The following is a 27,570-nucleotide window of genomic DNA, read 5'->3' on the forward strand; positions in this document are numbered from 1 at the left end:
ATTTACTTTTATTTCTCCAAAAGTTGTTTCTGTGTCTGACTCACGTAGAAAATCACAAAGCCATCTTGCTTTTTCTGAGCACGCTGCGGCCCCAGCCAGTTCGCGCTGGACTTCGTGTGTCAGAAACAAAAGCGTTCTCCCGGAGCCTCAGAGCCTGGGCAGCCGCACACGCCTTCCCTGCCGGGCCCTCTCCCCGCAGCCTCTCCCCTGCAGTTGGCTGCCTCTGCTCCTTCACCTTCCAACAGTTGGGATCTTGTCAGAGGGCCACTCCTGGGCTCTTGGCGGCTATGGCTACACGAGGGCCTCCACAGTGGGGGACGGTAGAGCACCCCAGGCCTCAGATCCTCACCACCTGGGCGGCAACACACGGACTCCGCCTCCCCTCCCCGTCCATGGTCTGCCTCCTGATGTAGAGTCGGCCATAGGTGCCCCCGACCTGCCCTTTGGTGAGGCGCCCAGGGTTCACACAGACACAGCCAAGGACATCCTGGGAAAGGAGAGGAGGAGACCGGGTTTGGAAAGGCCAAACTAGGACTGCTGTGACAAAGTTGGAATTATCTAACAGATGTCAAACGGTTTTATAAAATGGAAAGACATGCAACCAAACACATCTTACGTCAAATATGGGAACTTATTACTGGAAAACTGAGTTCCTTTGGAGTCTCTGAAACAGAATGGAGGTCACTGGGCAGATGTCAATCAGCTCCCAAATTTGGAGACACACGTGACCTGGCTGTTTTCCAACGTGAAAAAGTTTACCTCTTGCCAACCCAGAGCCAGTTCAACGTGAGGTTGGCAAGAGGGGACTTGGCTGGGGGAGTCCCAAATCCCAGGAACCCAACTCCAGGTGGGCGGGGCCTCGGTGGCAGAGATGAGCAACCTCCAAGTTTTCAGGGCTGAGGCCACTTGGAGGTGAAGTCAGGATTCAGGGGTGGAGCAGGCAAGCACATGAGTGAACCGTCCCCAGGTCACCGTGGCAGGGCCCCCTGAGAACTACTGTTTGAGGGCCATACTTCTTGCCTACAGGGCTCCCAGGCTGGGCTGACTGAGCACCAAGCTCTGGGGGGAGAGGGAGCAAGAGGATGTCATTTACTTAAGTGTTTGATTAAGAGATTTGTTTTCTAGTCCTACCACCGCTCCCAAGAAACGAGGCCACCACCCCCGTCAGCAGACCCACGAAGAGTGGGCGCGGTGGGTGGTCTAGAAGGGAAAGTCAGAGACTGCTTCTGGCCTGTCTGGGGAAGAGCAGAGTCCAGTCTTACCTTGACAAAGTATCTGAGCTCTGAGGGGACTATGAGGACATCTGGGGTGACAGGCAGCTGTGCATAGGCATAGAAATTCTCATAATCAATGGCCATGTCTTCCTGGGGAGGGTACAGTGGGTAGTAGCTACAGAGATGGAGAGAAACAGTCAGAGCAGCTGATTCAGATGCAGGACCCCCTTCCCACATGGAGGCCCTCTATGTCGCGGGTTCCCATGCCGTCACAGACTCTTTTCCTTTCCCCTCTGTGTTTGGGGGCAGAACACAAGATTGTCATCACAGGGTGGAGCTCCCTGGTGGTGGCCTGGGAAAGGCTCTCAGGATCAAAGCTGCCAGAGCTGCATGAGCCCAAAGCAATCTCCCCACGGCCAGTCATTGTTCCAGGAAGCGAGCTCACCTCCTCTGCGTCAGGATGTGCTTGAGTATTCGGCTGAATCTGTCTGAAGTTCCAGAAGCACTGGGGAAGGCAGATAAGAAATGGAATGCAGAACCTTGTTTTTCAGTTTCTGTTTCTCTTCGGGAGGACTCGAGGATTTGATAAACTAGAGAAACTACATTGCCAAGGCAAGAGCGTCCCTCTGGGGAAGTTTAAAGACCCACCCACAAGTAGCTCGGTCTTTTCCCACATGAGGAGGGGCAGGATGCTGGGTTAAGAAGGGAAAGAGCAGGAATCCCCTGTGATCAAAACCATGACAGCCAGCACTGGATTGTGCAAGAGCACGCAGCGTCTGCACCAGTGAGGGAGCGTGTAGCTGGGGTGACCCTCACAATTCAAATCTCCGCCAACAAGCACACGCCCATGTTCACACGGCTGCAGAACCGACACGCACAGATCTGGCTGCGGCGGACTCTCTGCAGAGCTACTCACTGCTCTGGTGGGGAGAAGAGCTTCCAAAGCTCACAGGCCAGCGGGGACACCACCCTTATTTAGGTCAAACGTGGGAGGAGAAAGGCAGATAAACTTCTCTCGCCATAAATTAAGTGCAGGCAGCAGACGTGGTTCTTTGGGGTCTCAAAGACGGCAGAGACAAGTGCTAACAGAAACAATGGCTCCAACGGCTCCCTCCAGGGCCCAAGGGTGTGGGGAGGGCCGCGGTCCTGCCTGCGGGGCTGGAACGTGCCTCACCTGCTGATCTCCTCGGCCCCCATGTGGAAGAGCAGGTCCGTGGACGTCAAGCCGAAGACCAGGCCGTTTATAGAGAGGCTGCAGGGCTCGGACACAAGCTGCACTCGCTAAAACGAGAAGGGGTTGAGACGCACATGTGCACTCCAAGCTCAAAACTTCCTTATGAAAGTTGGGGGTCTCCAAGGGCTTAGGGAGCCCAAACCAGCGTACAGTAATTTATGAGCACATGTGCCTGTTAACAATAGCTTAAGCCTGGCCGGCGTGGCTCAGTGGTTGAGCGTCGACCTGTGAACCAGAAGGTCATGGTTCGATTCCAGGTCAGAGCACAAGCCTGGGTTGTGGCCTTGATCCCCAGTGGGGGGCTTGCAGGAGGCAGTCAATTAATGATTCTTTCATCATTAATGTCTCTATCTCTCTCTCCCTCTCCCTTTCTCTCTGAAATCAATAAAAAAATATATATTTTTTCAAAAAAGAGTAGTAGCTTAAGATTCAGGCCCTGTGCATGCCCCAAAATGGCATCTTCACCTCCACTTCGGGGACAGAGCTGGGTCACCTGCAGCACAATCGATTCTGGCTGCCTGCTGGCCAAGGAGGGGACGCTGGTACCTTTTTGTCCTCATGAGGCAGATCGGAGTAGCTGAAAGGCGGCTGTGGGTACACAGGCTCATGGTGCACATCTCTCAACGATGGGACAAAGACGAGGTGGGAACCGGAGCTACTCCGTCACAAAATCATCCGAAGAGGGAGGAAAATGAACGCAGGTGAGTAAGGACAGCTGGACGACAGCGCTTGTCCAAGACCCTGCTTCCAGGGAAGTATTTCAGAACCAAACTCTCCTATGAAGAGAGATGCCACCTCCCATGGGACAATTTGTGCTCATTCACACATCCACCTTGACCTGGAGCAGTCACCCAGGATGTATTCTCTTGGCTCTGCGTGATGAGGAGAAGATGGAACTACTGTTTGGTAGAGAAGTTAGGATCTAGAAAATCTAGGAAGACAGGATTTGACCAAAGGATCAGAGCCTCAGAGCCAGAGCTGAAACCAAGATGTGGCTTAAAGGCGTTAAGTCTCGTGACAGGGCTCTTGCCTGGGGAGGGACCAGCATATGTATCAGACCTGGAGACCACAGCCTCCTACTGGATCAAGCACTGGGCCACGGAGCGGCATCCAGGACAGAGAGGTCTTCAGAGCGATGGGGAAACCTGACTGGCTTCTCCCAGAGCCAGCCCCTCCCCTCTCCCCTGGGGAGGCGATGCGCTGTTCTTATTTCTCAGCAGACAGCCTCGGAAGAATGAAAGACATTTAACAGCAGCAGTAAAAGCAGAGCTGACAGATGTTTCCTTTGATGGAGGCAGAAGGAGAATCCCTAGGTTACAACGCATAAGTGATATAAAAACCTTTAACTCTGGGGGCCAATTGTTATCCTCCCCAGCCACACACAAGACAGGAAAAAAGCCCCATTTCCTTGGTCCCCTCAGCTGTGCTTGCAGAGGGGCCTATTATAAACCTTATTTAAAAGGACTCTTATTTAAAACCCACCAGGAACTCTCACTGCCATCTCCTTCTCTCCTTACAGGGTGGCCTTCCCCAATGCAGCCAATGGCCAGAGCTGCCTCGTACAGGATAAAGGTGTTGGTGACTGCTGTCACTTGTATGTCACCCCTGCTCATGTGAACTGAGACTTCTGCAACAGAAAATCAGAATCTCGAGACCAAAGGAACTTCACATATTAGTTACAGTCCCCTTGACATTGAAAATTCACTGTAATTATCCAAGTCTACCAATTTGGTGCCGGAGGCTAGCAAGTAGGCTGGGGGAACCTGAGGGGACAGCCTGTGCTCCAGGCCCCAGGGGCTCAGTCTGGATGGACACGAAGGTACAGCTGGGCTTTAAGAAGGAACTGCTGTTCAGTGTAGGCGCTGGAAGAGCAATAGTTAAGGAGGAAACGCTCTTGCTCATGGTTATAGACCGGCTGCAGGGGGAGGGCTCCGAAAGAAAATTCCAACTATGCTGAGGATTGCACAACCTCATACATCACCCTGGGAGGGCCCTCACACAGGCTTGGCTCCTGTGAGGGAGGTGCTTTCTCACTGGTTGTGGTTTTTATTGATAAATCAGCTTAATGCTCTGCATTTCCGACCTCTCAGGAATAAAAAGGAACTCCCCAAATGAGGACTGTTTATATACTGTTTGGGGGGAGGTGGGGCAGCCTCCCTACCCGAGGGCACACCCTGGCCGCAGATGAAAGTGCCTGGTGGTGCTGGGTGCTGCCCCAGGGTAACAAAGCCTGGTCTGTTCTTTGTTTGTGCCACTGCCGTCAATACCACACGGGGTGAGGAACCAAAACAGAACCCAATCTCACACTGAAAGCTCCCAGGCGCGCGGGCGCAGTGCTACGCAGCCCTGCCTGTCCCCAAGGGGACCTCAGGCTGACAGCACAGGGGCAGCAGCCCTGCTCCTGTTTGTGGGGGTTTATCTCCCGAGCTCTCCAGGTCTGATGAACTCTCAGGGCCACAGCAAACCTGGGAGGCGAGAGGGAAGCAGAGCCATCTTCACGGGAGGAAGAGGCAGTTCCCGCCGCAGCCGGTCACTGCACCATTCAAGTCCCCTGACTCGGGGTCATTTAGGGGCTGTTTCCCCCAGTCCACGAGGCCTACCATACCGGCCATGGTGCTGCCGGTACAGGAAGGTAGTATTCAGGCTAATCGACTCTGGGATCAGTTCACTCGGTCAAGGGGTGGAAGATTATACATCTTGTTTTAAAATCTACCTTTGTTACAGACTTGTTTTTAAAAGCTTATCCTCAGGAATGTTGGTTTTTTATGAGCTCAGCTACAGGCCAGCAAATCCCCAGAGAAGATCTATCACCTACACCAATCTCTCCCAAACCCAGCACCGCAGGAAAAGGGACAGGAAGTGACTGTTCCTGAAACAGCACCTTTTCTCTCAAGTTAGAACTGCACATTCTTCTCGTCCCCCTGTGACCTGCCACGGCTCCTTCCCCCGGGTCTATGGCAGGGATTCAAGATCCCCACCCTGAGTTTCTACCACGGCTGCTTTGGCCACCGGCGATGCCCACAAAATGTGGGCAAGCAGTGACTCAGGGGAAGGACTCGGGCCCACCCCAAACACTCACTCACACAATAAGATGTCCAGGCCTCTCGGGGTTTTGCTGTGTAAGTCATCACACACTTCCAGGAACATCCTGGGAAGATTCCGTGGAACATGAGTGTATACGAACAGGAGTGAGAAAAGGAAGGAAGTACAGAGCGAGCAAGGGAAGAGCAACGTCAAGTGTGTTTATCTTTGTGGTTTACAAAGATGCCTCAATGCAGCGTCTGTGCCCTTGAAGTTCAAGAGTTCTATCTGATCCCTAGTTCAAAAGATGAAAGGATAGGAACTACCCCTCCTTTTGAACAATTTCAGTTTTTTAATGGGAAGGAAGCCCAGGAGAAGCCTAGGCAGCTTAAGGCAGCATTTCTAAATTCTGACCTTCGTGTCCCTTCAATAATCGTGCGTAGACACTGCTTGAAAACATCTTCAAATGGACTCGTCAGGAGACAGTTCTGCAAGAAAAGATTGAGAGGGGGGACATTTGGCGATGATTCATTTGTTTAACGTTAGATGACCCAATGTACCAGCTGTTGAACTAAGAGCTGAAGGGGGTGCAAAGGAGGACAGCTCTCTGTCCGTAAGGAGCTGGGTCCCATGGGGACAGGAAAGGAGACCGGGAAATAATTAATCCTCTTGAATATAAGCTGAAACACTAAAAGGATGAGCGTTTGGGTAGATGTCCGGGAAGGGCCATTTGTGTTAGTGCATCAAAGGACAGCAGGTCTGGGCCACGGAGCTGAGGGGAGCAATGGTAAGGGACTTCCCAGTGCAGCCCGTGACGCCCGGACACCTGCATCTGTGCCGACGCTCTCCGGCCTTGGCGTCAGGCGTCACAGAGGAACACCAGGACTCAAGTATTTGTATTTCCCTCCCCCAGCTCCCAAATGGCCTTGGATTCTGGTGAAATGAAGCCCTCAAATTCCATATCTTTATTTAAAATGCCCCACTACAATGTCTTTCTGACTAGCTATAGGGATTAGATGCAGGGTAACTCCAAGAGATGAAAATAGCCCAGCCAGTGTGGCTCAGTGGTTGAACCTCGAGTCAGGAACCAAGAGATCGCGGTTCAATTCACGGTCAGGGCACATGCCCAACTCTATCCCCAATAGGGGGTGGGCAGGAGGCAGCCGATCTATGATGTTTCTCTCTCATCAATGTTTCTATCTCTCTCTCCTTCTCCCATCCTCTCTGAAATCAATAAAAATATATTTTAAAAAATGAAACAAAATAAAAAATAGCCTCGGGTGAGGATTAACAATAAAAACAAAAACATAAAATAAAATGAGATGAAAATAACACTGAGGGCTCAACTGAATGCAAGTATCCACCACCCTCCCCCTCATCCCAGTCACTTACCTCAACCTGCTCATGCTTAGCATCCAGGAAAGGGCCAAACTACAAATAAGGACAAGGAGAGAAACAAAAGCATCAAATCAGAACCATGTGCGTCTTCACCCCTCCTAGCAGTTCTTTCTCAGCGTCCATCTGTCCTGCCAAGGCTGCGTGTAGAGCCTGGGACAGTTAGCAAATGGGGTGGGGGCACCCAGCCAAGATCAGACAGAGGCCGGGAAGCCTGGAAGCAGGGAGTCCACCATGGCCCCATAACCAGTTGTACAGCCTCCTACAATACTGGGCTTTTTCTAATCGTCTAAACCCAGCAAGGGAAATCTACCACGCTAACAGCAGTGCTTTGCACTTAAAAAGAGAACAGGTCAGAACTTGGAGAACTGGGACAGAGGCAAGGATCCTGTAAAGACAAGGAAGGATGTAAAAACGTTGGGCTTTTAGATTAAATTAAGGCCTGTAGACATGTACACATCTCCAAAGATGTAGATGAAGAACTAAAAAATATTTTTTAAAAGGAGGAGAATCCGAAACGCTTCCCAGGAATTTAGATCGGCACTGGATCTTTTTCTAAAGCCAACTGCCTGGTTTTCCCGCTGGTGCCTCCCTGAGCGAAGCTGTCCTGGGAGGGCCCCCTACCAGGATGCAAACGTCCGGCCGGTCATGGTTGATGATGGCAATCAGGTCAAGCAGGGGGTCATACGTGATGCTGTCAGATGTGGTGTATGGTCCACAAGCCACCAGGACCATGTTTTGCTCAAAATCTAAGAGAGAAAGGATGGTAAGGTGTTGATTAGAAGATCCTGGGATGGTGGGAGAAAGGACAATTAGGGAGAAATGCCACAGGATTCAATTAATTGAGTCTCCTTGTGTGTGCAACTCGGGAAACCCAAGATGAATAAGACCACATCCCGATCCTCACAGAATCCTCCACCAGCAGGTGCACAGATGGGTACGCAAATACCTGGACCACATGACATGCACACTCCGAGCAGCACATGGGAGTGGCGGGAGGAATGTGGCAGTTAGGAGAGGACGGATCAAAGTGAGATTTTCTTATATTTCCCCCCCTAACTTTTCTTTTTAATCTTCACCCGAGGATGTTTGTTTGGTGTGTTGTTGTTTTTTAAATTTATTTTTAGAGAGAGAGGAAGGGAGAAAGACAGAAACACTGATATGAGAGAGAAACAATGATTGGTTGCCTCTCGTACGTTGCCCCAAATGGGGATCGAACCTGCAACCTTTTGGTGTATGGGACGATGCTCCAACCAATTGAGCCACCTGGCAAGGGCTCCCCCTAATTTTTTTATTGTGGTAAAATACATATAACATAAAGTTTACCATCTTAACCCTCTTAACATTTCAGTGGTATTAAATAAATTCATAATGTTGTGTAACCATCACTACCACCCGCCTCCATAACTCTTCATCTTGTAAAACTGAAACTGTCCCCAAACAGGCTGCAGTGCAAGGCTGGGAATGAGCAGCTGCTGCCGGGTGGGGTGCAGGGGTGCTGTGCTCTGGCCACTCCTGTGTTGCCCTTTTCCTCACAGCATCTGCTCTTCTTTGGAGAACCAGCTGCCTCCTCCATAAAGCAGTCTTGGGAGGGAGGGGCTGTAAATTAGGTGCACTGTCCTCCCCTGGCCACAGGACAGGCATGTGACCCAGTGTCAGCCCTTCTTCCTCTCCTCCCAGGTTCTGGAATCTCAAGGTGAATTATTCAAGGACAGAAAAAAGGCTGGAGCTGACCTATTCCAGCAGAGGTGACCGGACGAGACAGCGGGGAATTCCTGCTACCTGGACACCTGGAGTTGCTAGCTCCTATTCTGGTTCTAGCCGCCTGTCTAGTCTGTGAGCTACCTGGACTTCCTCTAACAAATTCTCTTTTTCTTAAGGTGGTCTGAACCAGTTTCTGTAGCTTGCAACAAAACAACAAAATCCAAAGATCCCGGACTTCTTAACATGCAGCTGCAACAAATCACCACAATTAGTGACTTAAAACAACCCGCATCTATTTTACAGTTCTAGAGGCCAGAAGTCCTAAAATCAAGGTGTTGGCAGGGCTGTGTTCCCTCTGGAAGTTTGAATCTGTTTCCTTGACTTTTTCGCTTCCAGGGCCACCCACATTCCTTGGTTCGGGGCCCCTCCTCCATCCTCAAAGCCAGCAGCCTAACATTTCTACTCTCTCAGAAGCTGATCCTCTTGTCCTCCCTCTTAGGGACCCTGTCACTACACAGGGCCTCCCTGGATAATCCAGGATAACCCCCAGCTCAAAAGCCTGCATTTATTCACATCTGTAAAGTCCCTTTTGTCGTAGAAAGTAACACATTCACAGGTAATAATACCATGAACTGAGACAGAGAATCAACGGGAAGAATAAGTTTCATACAGAGCAGGGGGCAAAGTTAAATTTGGTTCTGCGGTGCCTCTAGGAGATGTAAACCCAGGGCAACTAGCAAGCACCAGGAGGGCAAGGCCCACATCTTACTCTGTCCAGGAGTGCCTCCCTCCTACCGTCTCACAACACACTCAGCTGCTTCCAAAGGCTTCCCTGGCAGCTCAGACTCTGGGCATCTCAGCCACACTCCCCTCCCTCCCTCCCTCCCTCCCTCCCTCCCTTCCTTCGTTGTTGTTAATCCTCACCCGAGAATATTTTTCCATTAATTTTTAGGGAGAAGAGAAGAGAGAGGGAAAGACGAGAAAAATATCAATGTGAGAGAAAACACACCAACTGCTGCCTCCTGCACAAGCCCCGACCAGGGCCTGGGCCGGGGAGGAGCCTGCAACTGAGGTACATCCCTTATCAGAACTGAATCCAGGACCCTTTGGTCCACAGGCGAACACTCTATCCACTAAGCCAAACCAGTTAGGGCAACCATGTTCATTTCTTTTCATTCTCTGAAACTGATCTAACACCACCATGCTACTCATACTGCCATAAACACGTTTTCTGATAAAATGCACAGTATCATCAATTCCTAAATTTCATTCCTCGTTCTATATCGTCGCCAAGAACGACCTCATACACTATTAATGTGTATGGGCGGTGGCCATCTTACTGTGAATCCTTAATAGTCTTCTTTCCTTACAAAAATGCTTTAAGCCCTTGCCGGTTTGGCTCAGTGGATAGAGCATCAGCCTGCAGACTAAAGGGTCCCGGGTTCGATTCAGTCTAGGGCACATGCCTGGGTTGCGGGCTCTATCCCCAGTAGGGGGCTTGCAGGAGGCAGCCGATCAATTATTCTCTCTTATTGATGTTTCTATCTCTCTCTCCCTCTCCCTTCTTCTCTGAAATCAATAAAAAATATATTTTTAAAAAATGCTTTAAAATATTTTGAAGCAAAGTTTGTTAAAATTTATTTTTGTCTTTCCCCATCTGGTTTAGTTACCAAACAACTCTGGGCTTTCTTAGAAAGTCATCTAATTTTTTAAATAAACTTTTTATTTTGGAATAACCTTAAACTGGTAGCGAAGACAGTACAGAGTTGCTGTATGTATACCTTTTACCCAGTGGTCCTGATGGCGGCATCTTTCCTACGTTTGTCAAAATGAAGGAATTAGCGCTGACACATCACTGTTAACGATTCCTGACTTGATGTGGATGTCACTAGTATTTCCAGGATCCACTCTAGGGTACCACATTGCATTGAAAAAAAATCTTTTTTAAATAGCTCCTAGTTTTCCTTTTTTCAAAGCAACCTTCAAATACCTGTTAACATTAGCACTGAACGGACACGCCTCAGTATGCAGAACCCAGGCGGTCAGACCCCTGGCCGCCCCCGGGCCCCATCGCTGCGGCTTCCTCGGGCCTGAGGCACTGCACTCCTAGACCCTTGCCCACCCTGTCATTGTTGGCACAACAATGCTTGAACCCAAACTTACCTCCATCCTCTTCGGTGGGCTGATAAAATGGAAGTGGCACACCCTTAGAAACAGGAGAGAAATGAAACTGAGGTCTTGCTCCAAGCATCGCCGTGGTAAGGAAAAGGGTGGGCACCGAACAGGGGCGTGTTTGTAGCTGTCTTGCTCCATGGAGCTAAAAGCTCACAGAGCTGATGGTATCTGCCGTTTTTCTATATTTGCTCAGAGCAACAAAGAAACCCAGAAAATGGGAGGTCACAGCAAAACTCATAAACACCCAGCAAAAAGTGGGAGCAAAGTGTGTGTCCTAGAGAAGGAGGGGAGAGCAGCATGTCTGCTACTCTCCCCTGCATTCTATGAAAATCCACGGAAGATTATTGCCTAGAGCAGGGACAGGTAAACTACGGCCTGTGGGCCAAATCTGGCTACACCTATTTTGTAAACAAAGTTTTCCCGGCACACAGGCACTCATGGTTTACAGGTTGTCTACGGCTGTGGTTATTAAAATATTTACTCTCTGGCCCTTTACAGAAACAGTTTACTAACCCCTGACCTAGAGGTAGGTTCCTACTCCAGAGAGAGAATTGAGAAGCAAGTAAATAGGCTCTTTAAAAGGACAAAGTGCACATCTGTGCCCATGGCAAACCTGGAGGGAGGGCAGGGGACCAATGTGGTACCTCGTAGAGTTTAGTGGCAACAAGCTGTCTGCCAGTGGTGTTGATCCCTTCCATAACTACAACCTGAAAGACAAGAAGCAAAACAGGGCAGATGAACGAGAGGTCAGGAATAAATTATTTTGATGTAATTAAAAAAATATTGTCCAGCTACTCTCATTTTGTAATTGTAAACTTGGCAGTATTTTTTCTAGAAACCAAATTAAGGGGGTTGTATTAGTAATAATAATTATGCTTTGCACGGATGACCTAACTTTTACAACAACCCTATGAGGTAAGAATTATTATTCCTATTTCACAGGTGAAGACACTCTGGCTAACTAAAATGGCCACAGTCACACACCTCATGGGGTGGAGCTGGGATCTGAACCTGGGCCTCGGATTCCAGAGCCAAGATCAGAGATACGAAGGCAAATCAGAATCCCCTCACCAGGGTCCGCTGCTGGGCCTGTGCTCCAGTCACATCTCATGGCAGCAGAGGTTGGAAGCCAGGAGCAGCAGGCCAGTGAGGAAATGCTTATTCCTACGCCACAGCCCAGCGCACAGACTGCAGAAGAAAGAGCAGGCCGCATCCTGTCTCACCTGCCCGGGAAACAGAGAGTATTCTTTGAGCTCAGATAAATCCACTGGAACTCGAGCGCCAGAGGAATGTTCTCGGTCTCCCTCCAGAATCACCGACTTGTTGTTCAGCTTCCCATTGCTATCACAGCCAATCTGGCCCAGCAGCGTGACAGGCTCCTGCGGAAGGAAGGTTGCAACAAAAGAACAGAAGCTCAAATTCTGAAGTCAACAGGTTGAATAGCAAAGCAAACCCCAAATAACAACACACATTATTTTGGCAGGTATCATTTTAACCCCAACTCTCAGGGGTATTAGAACTCTTAAAGGGGTCCAGTCTGCCCACCTAATGCTTGAGACCCCCTAAGTGGCACCATTAAGCTTGAGCATCTCGATGAAGGGGAACTTGCCCCTGCACCCCGAGAGCAGCCCCCGCTGCATCTCTGGATAGCTGTAGCTGTTAATAATAATAGCTCACATGTATTGAGCTTACCAAATACCAGGCACTGTTCTAAAGGCTTACATGTATTAACTCATTTAGTCCTCACAACAAATGTGAGGGGCATACTATTACTGTACCCACTTCACAGACGAGAAAACTGAGCAACAGAGACACCAGATTATTTAGCCAAGGTTAAACGGTGAGTGAAGCCTGGCTTTGAAGCCTAGAAGTTTGGCTCTATTCAGGGGAGGAGAACATCCGGCCCATGGGCTGTATGAGGCCCGCAAAATCATTTGGTCTGGCCCTGCCAAGGCATTGGGGGTGAGTTAATTAAATGTTTGACCACGTATAGCAGACTAATTTTTTTTGGGGGGGGACTAATTTTTCAGTTAATAATTTTGTGTAGCTTGTGTATGATGTTGTAAATATCCAAATGGCCCTTGGCAGAAAAAAGGTTCCCCATCCCTGCTCTACAGCCACATCCTTAACTACACACTATACTTACTGCCACTTAACCGGAAGTTCTTCGTTAAATTGAGCTGAAATTTCTCTTCCTGTGGCTTTTTCTGTCCTGTTCCCATTCCTTGGGGCAAACTGAGGAAGTCTAATCTTTTCCCACAAGATCATGCATCTTTGTCCCCCCTCCACTACTTCCTCCCAAGCTTCCTCATATCACATGGTTTCACATTATCTTCCCCAACTGGTCATTCTCTGAATGAAAATGTCTGACCGAGGTACCTTAAAGGCTCTTCTAGAACACACCTCCCTCTAAAGAATGCACTGGCCCTTTGCCAGATTAAACCACGATGTAGAGACACTATTGGCAGCAGCTAGTTCATAACAACAGAGACCAAACAAGGAAGAGACTGTGAAACTCGTTTCTGGAACTCCTGTCCTTGCTGTTGTCCTCACAGTCTGACACGGAATGCTAAGGCCTTCCATCTTTGCTGTGTGCAGGATCCAAGGTCATAAAACCAGAAAGCATTTGTAAGTCTTTCTTCAAAAGGACCCATTTTACCAAATCGAACCAGGGAGGATGTTCTAACTAGCAGGTAGACAAGAAGTGAAAAGGGACACAAGAGGATGCTTTTCACCAGGGATTAAAAATATAGTATTAATTAGGAAGGACCATGGGAACAATTCTTACCTGTGCTGGAACTAGAACAGGAGTAAAAGCCTCAATCTTGTAATGTTCCTTGAGTTCACTGCCAAGTTCTTCTATCTTACAGGTCAGAACTGAAATCCCAAGGGGAAAAAATATTGTGTTTAAGACATTGCACTTGCCAAAAAGAGAAAATACAGCACATTGTCAAACATTAACGCCAGTCATTTTACAGAAGCAGGAAGGGTGCTTAGGAGAGCTGGCCAGTTTATACTTTCTAAAGCCCTAGCCAATTGCCTGATACTTGCTGCTGAAGCTGGCCTTCCATCTGGCCACAGCGGATCCCGGGGCACAATCCCAGGGGCAGCATGGATCCCCACTCCACAGCCTTCCTGTTACTCAGCTCATCAGTGAGAACTAGGGCAAGTCAAGGCCAACCTGGACAGTCTCCCATTCTTTACCAGGAAGAAGCCATAAATGTTTTTCTGCTTTAATACTTTAATTGGCTTCCTTTACATAGCTCAAGTAGTTGTTCCTGGGAAGTGGTTATGTGCTTTTCCTTTACCACTTTTCTTTAGCAAACGGAAGTCACCGGGGAGAATTACTGAGAGTATCATCCCATGTCCTTGCACTAACAGGAGCCCCAGAGGACACCTACGAACTTACGTATTCCAAGGCAGCCCTGGAACTTGCTCTGCAGCCTAGCTGACGCTTTGCTACTTACTCTAACCCTTCCAGGTGGTTTTATATCCGCCAGAATTTCAAAGGGAAAATCAATCACCTTCTCGAATATCTGGGAGCTTCTGGAACATGAATTTGTAGCTCCCAGTTAGTGATTCTGGACACCCCAAGACCTTCAGGCTGATGACACCGGCTCCTCCTCTCCCGGACCAGGACACGCCCTGTGCTGAGCCAAAGGAGGTAACCACTTCTCCTCGGTTATTTCTTGAGTTATATTTCTGAGAGGGAGTAGCACTAATTGGAAGCAAAAGAGACGAACATTACTGTGTTCATCTGTAAAGAGAGAGGAACAAAATGAGGCTACCTTTTGAAAATGGGGACTGGAGAGATGTCAAGCTGGGGTTTGTAAACCTAATCAGCTTAATGGGGTCAGACATACCCAGACCTTTAAGGAATTTCAGGAATGAGGGGCTGCGGAAGACCAGGTTGAGCAATCCCAACCATGTTAGAGAAGTTTAGAGACAGAAAGATATTTTATAGGGTCATTCTCCTGGCTTAAAACTAAACAAAGGAAAACGAAACCCAAACTCTGAACTGATTAAAAAGCAAACTTCAAGTACCATTTTCTTTCCTTCTTGTGAATATTTAGCATTTATTAGAACATCGTCAGAGCCTGGAACTTTGGACGAGCCAAAGGTTGCTGTGCATGTACTAGTATATATCACCTCCCATATAGTTCCAGGTGGAAACAACAACAAAATGAAGTGAAACGAACCAACTTTCCAGTGTCCGTGGTGGGGAGATGTAATGAATCTGGTCAGCTGGTGAACAAACATTCCCATTCTCCAAGGCTCAACTGACAAGTTCTCACATTTCCACTCCCTCCCCAGGGGTAAATTACACCTCCAAGGACACTGACTTTGCTACCTGCTTAGATGACAGTGAGGCCTTCTAACCCTTGGCTGTGAACTAACTTAGAGAGGCCTATTTAGAACAGGCTTACTAGTATTTAATGCACTGAAACTCTGCAGGAACCAGCTGTATGTGGGCCCACAGCAAGCGGGGCCATCGTTCTGTCTTTCCACAGAGGCTACAGAAAATGACTCAGTTAATTATCTCCATCTCCAGGGCTGCCTCCACCTGAATAATTTAGAAGTTACTTTCATAAATTACAAAACCAGTTTCTGATGTCGGCTTTATTAGCGTGCATTTAAAAATGACTAGGCAGCGTATCCCGACTTCTCCAAGCCCCTCCCTGCCAAGCTGGTGGGATGTCTGTGACCGCCGGCCCTTTAAGGCACCGAAACACTCACACGAGGTCAGCTGTACAAAGATCTACAGGTGTCAAAGGACTGCTTCTTCAGAAAATACGACCACTGCAGTAGTGCTGGCCCGCCTACGAGAACCATCTCTATACACCAAGTTTCACAGGCGCCTTTGTCAGTCTAGAAAGTTCGCTTCTAAAAAATCTGAGAACTCCCCAAAGCAGCAGTGGACCACATGAAAGTCAAATTGTCCTTTAGAACCCAATGACGGCTCATCTTGACCGACTGCTATCACCTCCTTTCTAAAGCAACAGAAGTCTTCAGCAGCGCTTGCCTAGAAATGATGCAAAGTTGAGGTGGTGGCCCTGGCAGCCAGCGTCTCCCTAGACCAGGGGTGGGGAACGTCTGGCCCGCGGACCACGGCCCGCAAAATCCTTTGTCCCTGCCAAGGCATGAGGGGTGAGTTAATTAAATGTCTGACCAAATACAGCAGGCTCATTTTTAAGCTGGTAATTTTGTATGGCCCCTGAAAGGGCCCTTGACAGAGAAAAGGTTCCCCACCCCTGCCCTAGACGGTCAGCAGTTCTGTTCCTCAGCCTCAGCCTGGTGTGGCAAACCTTTCTTCCATGCAGCACAGCCCTCACCTATGGAATTCTCTAATATGAGACATGTCATTTACGGATTTCAAAAAATCACGTATGATCTCTGTGGATTCGCGTGCAGAAGTGGCTGCAGGGACAAAACACCAATTAAGTCAGTGCAGATCCACAGTGACAAGAAAACTCTCAGAAACCAGCTGTAACCTGAGGTGGCACAATAACAGGTTATGCAACATTATGAACAAAGATACGTGCTTTTCTTTTTTAAAAACAAATAACTACTTTAGATGGGGAAAAAGAAAAAGAAACCCAACGACACGAGCTAACAGAAGCAGGTGAAAGGCTCGGCGCCTCCGCTGGCAGGACTGGGAGGACTCAGACTCCTGAATAGACAGGTTGTTTCCAGTCAAGATATCAGTTCCCGATCTAGGAAACGAGCCCCAGAAAAGTGGGTGGAAAGTGATTTCCTTAATTACTGTAAGAAACAGTAATTTTCCACACAGGAAGAGAGCGCAGGGAGGGCACAGGGCAACAGGCTCTCCAGCCAGTTGACGGCGGCGGGTGTCCGTCCACCCCTTCAATAAGTTACCCCCAGTTTAATTTGATGGTGGATTAGCCTCCCCCGGATAACCAGACAAAGGGGAGGGCAGAGAGGCTTTTGGGCAGCTGAGTTAATTCCTACCTTGGAGAGAAACTCGATGGCGAGAGGAGCACATGGGGGCTGCGGGTAGACACCCTCCTTTTTGTTAAGGGGGTTTCTGGGGTGGTGACAGCTCGCTTCTGAGAACCCTAGAAACAAAATAGAAGACAAAATCCCAGTCCCCAGACTCAGTTACTAATTAAGTGTATAGTTCCTTAGGACTGGGTCTTAAAAGTCCCATCTGCCAAGCACAATCCCATATAGAAAACTTCAGCAACTGTAACCCAGCTTTTATCAGAATACTGGCCCCATGTTGAAGGCAATTATGAAAAAGTGCCAACCTTTCCCAAAAGGACTGCCGAGCAGGCATGTGTCCTGTCAAACCATGCATGTGGTCACCTTCTTCCCCATCTCTAACTGCTTTAGAACAGGTGTGAGTTCAACAATGCATGGGTTTGACCTGTGTGGACAGATTTTCCTGAGAAGGGATGGGACCATGTTACTATTTATTTTGGCAAAGTCTACCACACATTTGTAAAATTAGAGAAGGGAATGACTAAGGCAGAAAACATGGTTGAGCTCATACTTGGAGAGTATTTAGCAAACACCTCATTGATAGTCATTTTTTGGTTTTTGCTCATCAGCAAGAATCCCAGGATATGCCCAGAATGGAGATGAAACCCGCAGTCCAGAGACCTATTGCTCCCCAAAGTCTAGGATAACTGACCAACAGAGCTAAGGCAAAACCCTTGCCTGGACTGCAACCAGGAGGCCAACTAGTCTGCCCTTGGGCTCCTCCTGGCTGTGCATCTGAGTCATGCCACCAAAGCTGCTTACTGTGGCGACTGTGAGATGAACACTATACAACAAGCATTTTTTAATATTCCTTTCTAGTATTTTACTATTTTTCCAATTAAAAATACAAATTCTAATAGGTACAATTTTAGTTTAAATATAAACCTTTGTTTAAGTACTATGTATACTGATCTTTTTTGCTCTATATTAATTACCAGCATTTTTCCACAATGCCACAATCTTTTTGTAATCTCCACCAAAGGATATTATTTTTCCATTGATTTCTAGAGAGTAGAAGGGAGGAAGGAAGAGGAGAGAGAGAGAAAAACATCGACATGAGAGAGACATCAATTGGTTGTCTCCTGCACATGCTCCTCTCAGGGCCAGGGAACCTACAACCAAGGTACGTGCACACCTTGACAGGGGAATCTAATCCGTGACCCTTTGGTACAAGAGCCATCGCTCTGACCACCAAGCCAAACTGGCCAGGGCCATTGCTACAATCTTTATCCTTTTTAGTAGCTGTATTGATTGAATTGAACTTATCCTATCCTATATAATAAAAGGCTAATATGCAAATTGACCGAACAGCAGAATGACAGGTTGCTATGATGCGCACTTGACCACCAGGGGGCAGATGCTTAACGCAGGAGCTGCCCCCAGCCCGCAGGCCCCAGGCCAGCCAAGGCGGGTGCCAGCCGGGCCCCCCCCACCTCCCCCCGCCGCCATCATCCTGCCATCGCCCCACAGAGGAAGGCAACGCCTGGCGGCTGCAGTGGCAACAGGGGTCAGGGCCAACAAGTGGGCAGCCAAGGTGGATTGCCCCACAGATCGGCCCTGATCGCCAGCCCTACCCATGCACGAATTTCGTGCATTGGGCCTCTAGTACATAATAATTTACAGGATGACTTCTCTATTGCTGGATGTATCAGCTGCTTATAATTTGGGGTAAATATAAATTATGCTGAGATTCGTATTGTCACACATATAGATTTTTCTCATAATCTGGTTTATTTCCTTAGGAGAGTCTTACTAGGAAGAATTATTGGGTCAAAGATAGAAAAGATTTTATAGTTTTGATATACACTGAGTGGCCAGATTATGATTTCTGAACGCATAATAATCTGGCCACTCAGAGTGTGTGTGTGTGTGTGTGTGTGTGTGTGTGTGTGTGTGTGTATTAGAGGCCCGGTGCATGAATTCATGCATGGGTGGGGTCCGGCCAGCCTGGCCAGGGGGAGGGATATACACTGAGTGGCCAGATTATTATGCATTCAGAGATCATAATAATCTGGCCACTCAGTGTATATATTTTCTCAAACTATTTTCCCAAAAGATATTTCTAATATACAATGCTCTGTAGGACTCTAGGGCCAATGTTGTACAGAGATTATTTCAAGAGACAGTTTGCCTCCCAGAACATGGCAAGAGGATGGTACTCTGGGAAAAGCAGTCTCATTTCTCTCATCCTCAGCCCTTGTCGTGAAACCTGATTGTCAACAAGTCAACTGCCCTTACACTCCTCAGGGATGCGCTCACTCTGCCCACGCTCATGAGCTTCACTATTACCACTACACGCCAGTTACTCACTTGTTATGAGAAATCAGTGGGTACCCTATCCTCATATAAGCACATTCTCACACCACACAGGAACCCAAATTATAGCCAAAGATGCCAGTTTATTAATTTACTAGAAATTTTATGCCAATGGTATGGGAACTTCATATTCTTAGGCTAATACACCCTTTCCTGTCAGGCAGGACACGTGGAAACCCAAATTATAACCAGAAGATTTATGGTGAGCATGAAGGCAGAAGAATAGCTGCCAAGTGCACAAGTCAAATATTCAATGGCAATAAGCAAGCCCACTGACATTCACCACTGTAACAGGAATACACCTGCCCCAAGCCCTGACAAGGGTCAGGCAACCTCACCGGGCACTGACTGTGGAAAGGCCGGCGTTGGGCACTACTGATGCCCGGTGTACAATGATTGAGCAGTTTCCACGAGATGGGTACTGTTCTCAGCATATGACATATCTCTAGCCCAGACCCATATTTGCATCTCCTCTGAGCTTCAGACATGTATTTCAAATTGTTTGCTCATTTTAACAAATGAGCTCTGATTGCATGGTCACAAATTCTGATTTATAATTGAGTCTCCCAGGTACCTCTATAGTAGAAATGGGTGTTCCCATGTGGCACCTCAGTCTTTGAGAGGGTACATACTTCAACAGTCAATTTGCATCTGACTTACACATCGAAATACTGAGAGCTGGGTTACCACGAGTCAATTCCCAAGAATGTGATTAACTCTGGATATACAGGCAAGTCAGATACATTCTGGAGCTGCGAAGTTGTCAATCAGATCAATAGGATGGTGGCCCCAACAGGTATTACAATCTGCTTGATGCTACTTGGAGAGCCACCCAATTGTCCTCTTTCAGACAGTCTGTACTTCAACAATTACTGCTGTGCCAGGCACTGGGAGAACAGCAGTGACTAAAGCAAAATCTCTGTCCTCAAGGAGCTTATACTCTAATGGAGGGAGACAGACTAAATCAAAGAGCAAATATATAACATGTTGCATGGTAGTAAGTTCTATGGAGAAAAATAAAGCAATAAAATAAAGGAGAGACCCGGGCCAGTGTGGCTCAGTTGGTTGAGCATCGTCCCATGCACCAAAAGGTCACCCGGTTCAATTCCTGGTCAGGGTGCGTAATTGGAGGCAACCAATCATGCACCAAAAGGTCACCCGGTTCAATTCCTGGTCAGGGTGCGTAATTGGAGGCAACCAATCGATATTTCTCTCTCGAAACAATGTTTCTCTCTCTAAAACAAGCCATCCTACATAATCCTGTATAATAAAAGGGTAATATGCAAATTAACCCTAAAGGTATGACGCTGACATGGCGCATTGACCACTAGGGGGCAGCAGCTCAATGCAGGAGTTGCCCCCTGGTGGTCAGTGCGCTCCCACAGAGGAATCTCCACTCAGCCACAAGCTGGACTGACAGCTACGAGCTCAGTGGCGGTGGGAGCCTCTCCCACCTCCTCAGCAGTGCTAAGGATGTCAGACTGTGGGCCTAAGCTGGCAGGTGGACACCCCCCGAGGGGTCCCAGGCCAGGCTGAGGGACCCCGCCCCCCCGCCAGTGCACGAATTTTCGTGCACCGGGCCCCTGGTAAAAAAATATTTTAAGAAAGAAGAAAAAAAAGAGGGTGTTACGATTTTAGCCAAGTTTGTTCCCTCTGACAAAGGGACATATGAGGTGGACCTGTTTGGTGTGTTTGAAGAGTGAGGAGGAGCATGGAAGGAAACCAGAGGGAATAGGGCGGGCTCAGACAGAACCTCACACTCTGACTCTGAATTTACAAGGTTACTAAGTTACCAGGGAAGATGGAGAACTGGTAGAGAATTGTGAACAAAAGAAACCTGGCCTGACTTTCATCTGAAAGGAGCAATCTCTCTGTTTGTTTGTTTTTGTTAATCTTCATCCGAGGATATTTTTCCATTGATTTTTAGAGAATGGAAGAGAGAGGGAAAGACAGAGAGAAATATCGATGTGAGAGAAACACATCGATTGGTTGCCTCCTGCACAAGCCCCGACCAGGGCCCGGGCCGGGGAGAAGCCTGCAACCAAGGTATGTGCCCGTGACCAGAATCGAAACCGGGACCCTTTGGTCCACAGGCTGAGGCTCTATCCACTGAGCCAAACCGACTAGGGCTGAAAGGAGCACTCTGGCTGCTGTGTAGAGAATTGGTTAGAAATGGACAAGGCAGAAAGATGCCAGGGGACCGGTTAGGAGGCTGTCCTACTCATTCAGAAGGAGACGGTGAAGCCAGGGCCTGGTAGTGGCAGTGGAGGTTGTGAGAGGGGCCCGTCCTGGAAGCAGGGCTGATGTGACTGACGGGTAAGGTGCATGGGGCTATGAGAGGAAAGAACAACTCAAGGAGGTCTCCAAAGTTCCTGGCCTGAGCGAATGAAGAATGGAGGTACCTTCTGCTGAGATGTGGACTCTAGGAGAGGACCACCTTTAAGGGGAAGATCAAGTATTGCTTTTATAATCTCTAAGGGGAATCTCATTACTCCATTTAATGTTATATGCACTTGGTTTTGTGTTAGCAACTTTTTTTTTTTAAATATATTTTATTGATTTTTTACAGAGAGGAAGGGAAAGAGATAGTTAGAAACATCGATGAGAGAGAAACATCGATCAGCTGCCTCCTGCACGCCCCCCACTGGGGATGTGCCCACAACCAAGGTACGTGCCCTTGACCGGAATCGAACCCGGGACCTTTCAGTCCGCAGGCCGACGCTCTATCCACTGAGCCAAACCGGTTTCGGCAGTTAGCAACTTTTTTTAAAAAATATATTTTTATTATTTCAGAGAGGAAGGAAGAGGGAGAGAGAGATAGAAACATCAATGATGATGAGAGAGAATCATTGATCACCTGCCTCCCACTCACCCCCTACTGGGGATCAAGCCTGAAACCCCGGCATGTGCCCTTGACCGGAATTGAACCTGGGACCCTTCAGTCCACAGGCTGACGCTCTATCCACTGAGCCAAACCGGCCAGGGCTGTGTTTAGCAACTTTACAAAGTACATTTTTAGCTTTCTTGCTCTCCACAGACACACTTAAACTATTTACTTTCTTTCTTACAATGTAATTTACTTTGAAAAATTAAGGCTTACTCCATGTTTATGTGTTTCCATAAGTTTATTTATTCACCCCTTTTGAATTTATTGGGGGTGACACTGGTTAACAAAATTATACAAGTTTCAGAGGCACAATTCTATAATATAAATTTATTTTGTATAAATAGTAACTACTATTACTGAATACCTTGCTATGGGCTTGGCACTTTACATATTCATTTCATCCTCAATCCCTCTGAAATAGATTATTTTATTTTATTTATTGTCTAAAGTTTTACATATGTCTCCTTTTTCCCCGCTTGACACCCACCCCCGCCCGAGATAGATTATTATCCCCTGGCTGTGAGCTTCTGGAGGGCAGAGCCCCTGCATGCCCGTTTCATTCATTGTACAGCGCCTGGCACATAGTAGTTGCTCAGTAAATGAATAATGAACCCTAAGTGTATACATAAGGAAACTGCAGCTCAGAGAGCTAAAACCACTTACCCAAGGTCACCTAGGTCTTTTGACTCAGGCTTTGAGGGCAATGCTTTTCCACTACCCTACTCTCTGTCGTGCTTGAATCCAACACAGGAACTAGATTATTTAATTACAGTATCTCCACTTGATATGAAACTATACAACCATTAAAAAGAATAGTTACAGAGAAATGGTATTTATAAAAATTCTATGATATGCTAACTGAGAAAAGCAGGATAATTAAATGTTCACAAGAACTGCCACTATGTAAAAACACGTATGCACAAGGGAAGGAAGATGCATTAGAGGAAATATGGTAGGAAATACATGGAAACTATATGAGTGGTTAACTTTCTCACAGAAGTTCAAATGTCATGATGTTTTTAGAATAAAGAAAAAAACACTATTTGCAGAATGCAATTCCAAACACTGTAAACTCACCTTAGAGGGTGTGGTATAAGAGTTCAAGAGGGTCTCCTCTTCTTCCTCCACTTCAATTCTAAAAATATTGGTTAAGAAAAACAGTAATAAACTTCTCAAAATCTAAGGCAAGGATTGATTAAATAGAAATCTGAACAGAAGGTACTTTTTATTTTTGTTTGTAAATTACACGTGCGACTGTAAATAAATTATAAAATAGACTATGGCTTGAGGCAAAGACCTTCCACAGAAAGGATACAGCTCTTGTATGGAAACAATGTCTCTGGCTCCCGCATGCCCACTGTCCTTGGAGGCACTGTGACGGGCTTTGGACAATCTTTTGCTCAGAAACTGAGGAATAAAAGACGTTGAATATATTACCCCAAAGTCAAGTACTAGAAAAGGTAGATAACAGTCATTAGAAATATAATTAAAGATATAAAATTCCTCAAAGTAAGAATTAAGAAGACACACATGTTCAACTAAAAATAAAGACTTATTCTGTGACAATTTCTCTACAACAATAATAACTTGTTAAAGACCTACCACCTGCTGGGCATAGTCCTAAGTGGCTTACATCCCTTTTCATGTAATTCTGACAATAATCCTAAAAAACATGCATTACTAGAACCACTGACAGAGAGGGAACCAAGCTCAGAGACATTCAATAGTCTGTCCGAGCTCACATTGGGCCTGGAAGCCAGGTGGGTCCCAAAGCCCACGCTCTTCTCAATATGTCAACCTGCCTCCCCTGGAGAGCAGAAACGGAGAATTACCCGATGAGTTCCCTTACATGGTGCCCTTACCTCATGCTCAAAAGAGCTCAGGGTCTCTGAGGTAAGGCAGTCTTTCTGTGTGCTGGTGTAGAAGGCTATGAACTCGCGTACCATTTCCTCCTCACTCTGTTCATACCGAGCACACAGCTCTGCCACTGTGGGGGGAACATTGGACAAGTAAAAACTTAGTTTATTTCTTGCAGCTTTCACCTTGAAAAGAGAAAATGATCCTCTATTTACTCAATCTACATTTATTCAGCACCTACTAATGCCAGGCACTGTCCTAGGCATGAGAATACAGCAATGAGCAAAACAGAGAAGAATCTTTGTCTTCATGAAGCTTACTATTGGTGGGAGACAGAAAACGAACAGATAAGTAAAATATGTAGTGTATCAGAGGCTTAAATGTGCTATGTAGAAAAGTACAGCCAGGAGAGGGATCCGGGAGATGGGGAAGGGCTTGGCACTTTTATTTATTTTTAATTTTTTTAATTGATTTCAGAGAGGAAGGGAGAGGGAGAGATAGAAACATCAATGATGAGAGAGAATCATCGACCAGCTGCCTCCTGCACATCCCACACTGGGGCTCGAGCCCACAACCCAGGCATGTGCCCTGACCGGGAATCAAACCCGTGACCTCTTGGTTCCTGGGCCAGCCGCTGAGCCACACCTGGCTGGGCTCAATAGAGTATTTTAACGGCAGTAGTAAGAACCACATCTCTATGTTATTAAGGAAAAAATCTCAAATAGAGAAAAATACAAAATATGTAAGAGGGGAGAATTACTGGAGTGATGTCCCTAAGAAGGTGAGAAGGAATGGCATTTAGGACTCAAGTGGAAGGTGCGGCTTTTGCCAGGAACATGGGAATACATGCACTGTAACAGGAAAGAAGGCAGGGTAGACAGCACAGACACAGGTAGGCAGGAAGACGCAATAGTAGTAACTTACTGAAGTTCACCAATAACTTCTATTTTTCCAGCAAAACAGGAAGTAAAGTCATCAACTGAGAGTGGGACAGAAAGATGCCAAAGGAGGAGAAGGTGGAAACCAGTCACCGAGAAGACTCAGAGTGAACACGCAGGGAAAGATGGTGTAACTGTCAGGCAATATCAGAGTCCCGTTGAGGTTAGGGACTATGAAGTCAGAGTCTAGGATTCCAACGCCACTGCCAATGTAGTCCCACATGAGACGGAAGCCACAGCACCTGGGCTGAAGCCTTTACAAATTTGGTTCACACAACTAATTTTTCTTTTCTTTCTTTTTTTAAAAATATATTTTACTGATTTTTTTACAGAGAGGAAAGGAGAGGGATAGAGAGTTAGAAACATCGATGAGAGAGAAACATAAATCAGCTGCCTCCTGCACGCCCCCTACTGGGGATGTGCCCACATCCAAGGTACATGCCCTTGACCGGAATCGAACCTGGGACCTTTCAGTCCGCAGGCCAACACTCTATCCACTGAGCCAAACCAGTTAGGGCACAACTAATTTTTCTTGTTTTGACTTCAAGCTCACATTATAGCCCTAGTAGGTGTCAAGGGCACAAGTTTGGGGTGCGGGCTCGACCCCCAGTAGGGAGGCAGCCAATCAATGATTCCCTCTCATCATTGATGTTTCCATCTCCCTCCCTCTCTCTTCCTCTCTGAAATCTATCTATCTATCTATCTATCTATCTATTTGTTTATTTATTTTTAAAAAGCTCACGTAATAAATGAATGACCAGCATTGGGTTTCTCACTTAAGTCTCCTGTTAAGAAGAGTATGCACCAGGCATAGGAGTAATGTGGTCTCTCATAAGAGATTAACAAGTTAATATGATAAAAGTTCAGCCCTAGCTGGTTTTGCCTAGTGGACAGAGCGTTGGCCTGCGGACTGAAGGGTCCCTGGTTCGATTCCGGTCAAGGGCACATGCCCGGGTTGTGGGCTTGATCCCCAGTACGGGGTGTGCAGGAGGCAGCCGATCCATGATTCTCTCTCATCATTGATGTTTCTATCCTCTCTCCCTCTCCTGTCCTCTCTGAAATCAATAAAAACATATATTAAAAATTTTTTAAATTAAAAATAAAAAGTTCAAAGTGTTGATGAATGGTTAGGGCAGGTGCACACTCATCCGTTTCTAAAACCGAGAACTCTACATACCCCAGAGGTGCTTCAATGGAGTCCTTACCCTGCCCCGCGCCTGACCACACATCGGCCCACAGGATGGAGCTCTAGGCTCGGGGACAGGAGGCTGGAGTCACAGACCGACTCAGGCGGCCAGCTCTCCCGTCTGTTCCTGCATGTGTCCCGCTGACCAGCTCCCTGAGGTCCCCTCCAAAGCTAGAACTGTTTCAGGAACCCGCCTCACGGGACTCCCGTCTGCACAGACTGCCAGCGGCTTTGATGAGGAGTGGCGGGTGGGCAGGAGTGTAAGGTGCAGGCTGGGGAGAGGGGCCGGGGTAAACAGCTTCGTTTCACCGCCCCCACACCTCCGGCTTAAACACTTTCCAAACCTGGAGACGACCCGGAGCCTGGTGTGACCCCGGCACGTCCCCTTCCACCTCGGAACCCGCAAGGACTTAGAACCGTACTTCATGTTCTCACTTCTGAGGCGGGGTCCAAGCAGTACTCGGTGAGCATTTCCAAATCCCAAACTCGGTTCGATTCCCTCTCACGCACCGAGACGCCTCATCGAGGGGAGGGGACACCGGAAGCGCTCCCTTTGGGTCCTAGGGCCTAGACTAGGCGGCTGGGAACCCCGAGCCGGCCGAGCGTGGACCCCGGCTGGGGTCCGGGGAGCGGGGAGGGACTCACGTTTCTCAGTCAGAGACTCCTCGCAGTCCACGCCGAAGATCTCCAGCTCCTTTGTCAGCTGCTGGACGGACACGGTCATGGTGACCCAGGAGCGGGGACGGGTCCACCCAATTCCCACCGAGTCCAAGAAACCCACGGGCGACCGATGCGCAGGACGAGGTCCCGCTGATCCTTTCGCCCTCTAGGGGGCTGGGACGGAAGGTGACCAAATAGCCCCAAACCTCAGGCGTCAGTCACGGAGAAACAATTTTTTTTTTTTAATGTGGAGGAAGCCCCCGAAGCCCGAAGGAATGGCGCAGAAATCTCGAGAAGTCGCTCTCCTGAGGAGAACGGCCTCCTACTTCCTAAAAGCTACCGCTGAGCATCTCAGTACCCGCAACACAACAGAGCGGCCAGGAAAAACCCGCCAAACTGTTTGTGCAGCGCACGCATGCGCGAGACCAGGGTTTGACCCCACCCCTTCCCCTCCGCTTCCTCTGGTTCCCGGACTCCGCGCGCGGCCGAGGGCGCGTGCGCACACACTCCAGCCCGCCTGCGCGCGCACGGACCTGGCGGCGGGAGGGTCCGACAGCGGCTGCGCAGTGTCTCTCCCAAGACGCGGAAGGCGGGACCCCGCTCTCGGCACCGAAACCGCGTCTCCGTGCCAGCCTGGGCGAAGGCTCATGACGCACGACCACCACCCTGTAGTCCTGTGCTTGATGCGCAGGTGCTTTGTATACGTTCCTTCAGATGTCCCAAACATTCTGTGCCCATCCCGGCGAGGAAGGCATGTCTTTCCTTCTCTGTCCTCCTAACCCATTCATCTTAAAAGGGCGGCTTCACTAGAAAATGGTTGTCCTGGTTGTCCTCATAGTTGCCACTTTGGTCCCAGCCATAGTGATAGGTCTATTTTCTGGATCTGGAGCATTTTGGTGGAAAAGGAGTGGAAAGGTGACAAATGACTTAGTTTTGGAAGTTCGGTTTGGGTGCCTTTGGGATTTCCAGGTAGAGGTACC

General features: G+C 48.0%; 1 protein-coding gene across 1 annotated transcript; it reads right to left on the reverse strand.

The window, feature by feature from the left end:
* On the reverse strand, nt 1–26,979 carry POLA2 (DNA polymerase alpha 2, accessory subunit). The gene is made up of 18 exons (XM_008159114.3): nt 26,576–26,979; nt 23,812–23,936; nt 23,265–23,356; nt 23,027–23,084; nt 16,714–16,820; nt 14,268–14,461; nt 13,532–13,620; nt 11,967–12,122; nt 11,388–11,450; nt 10,732–10,774; nt 7,489–7,613; nt 6,862–6,900; nt 5,884–5,957; nt 2,995–3,103; nt 2,389–2,495; nt 1,660–1,719; nt 1,263–1,389; nt 1–487 (listed from the first exon to the last, which is right to left on the reverse strand). Exons 1-18 carry the CDS (start codon nt 26,652–26,654, stop codon nt 338–340), a joined length of 1,797 nt encoding a protein of 598 aa, XP_008157336.2. The 5' UTR covers nt 26,655–26,979; the 3' UTR covers nt 1–337.
* Nucleotides 26,980–27,570: the final 591 nt, after the last annotated feature.

Source organism: Eptesicus fuscus, chromosome 13, assembly GCF_027574615.1.
Source record: "Eptesicus fuscus isolate TK198812 chromosome 13, DD_ASM_mEF_20220401, whole genome shotgun sequence".
In the NCBI taxonomy this organism is placed as follows: Eukaryota; Metazoa; Chordata; class Mammalia; order Chiroptera; family Vespertilionidae; genus Eptesicus; species Eptesicus fuscus.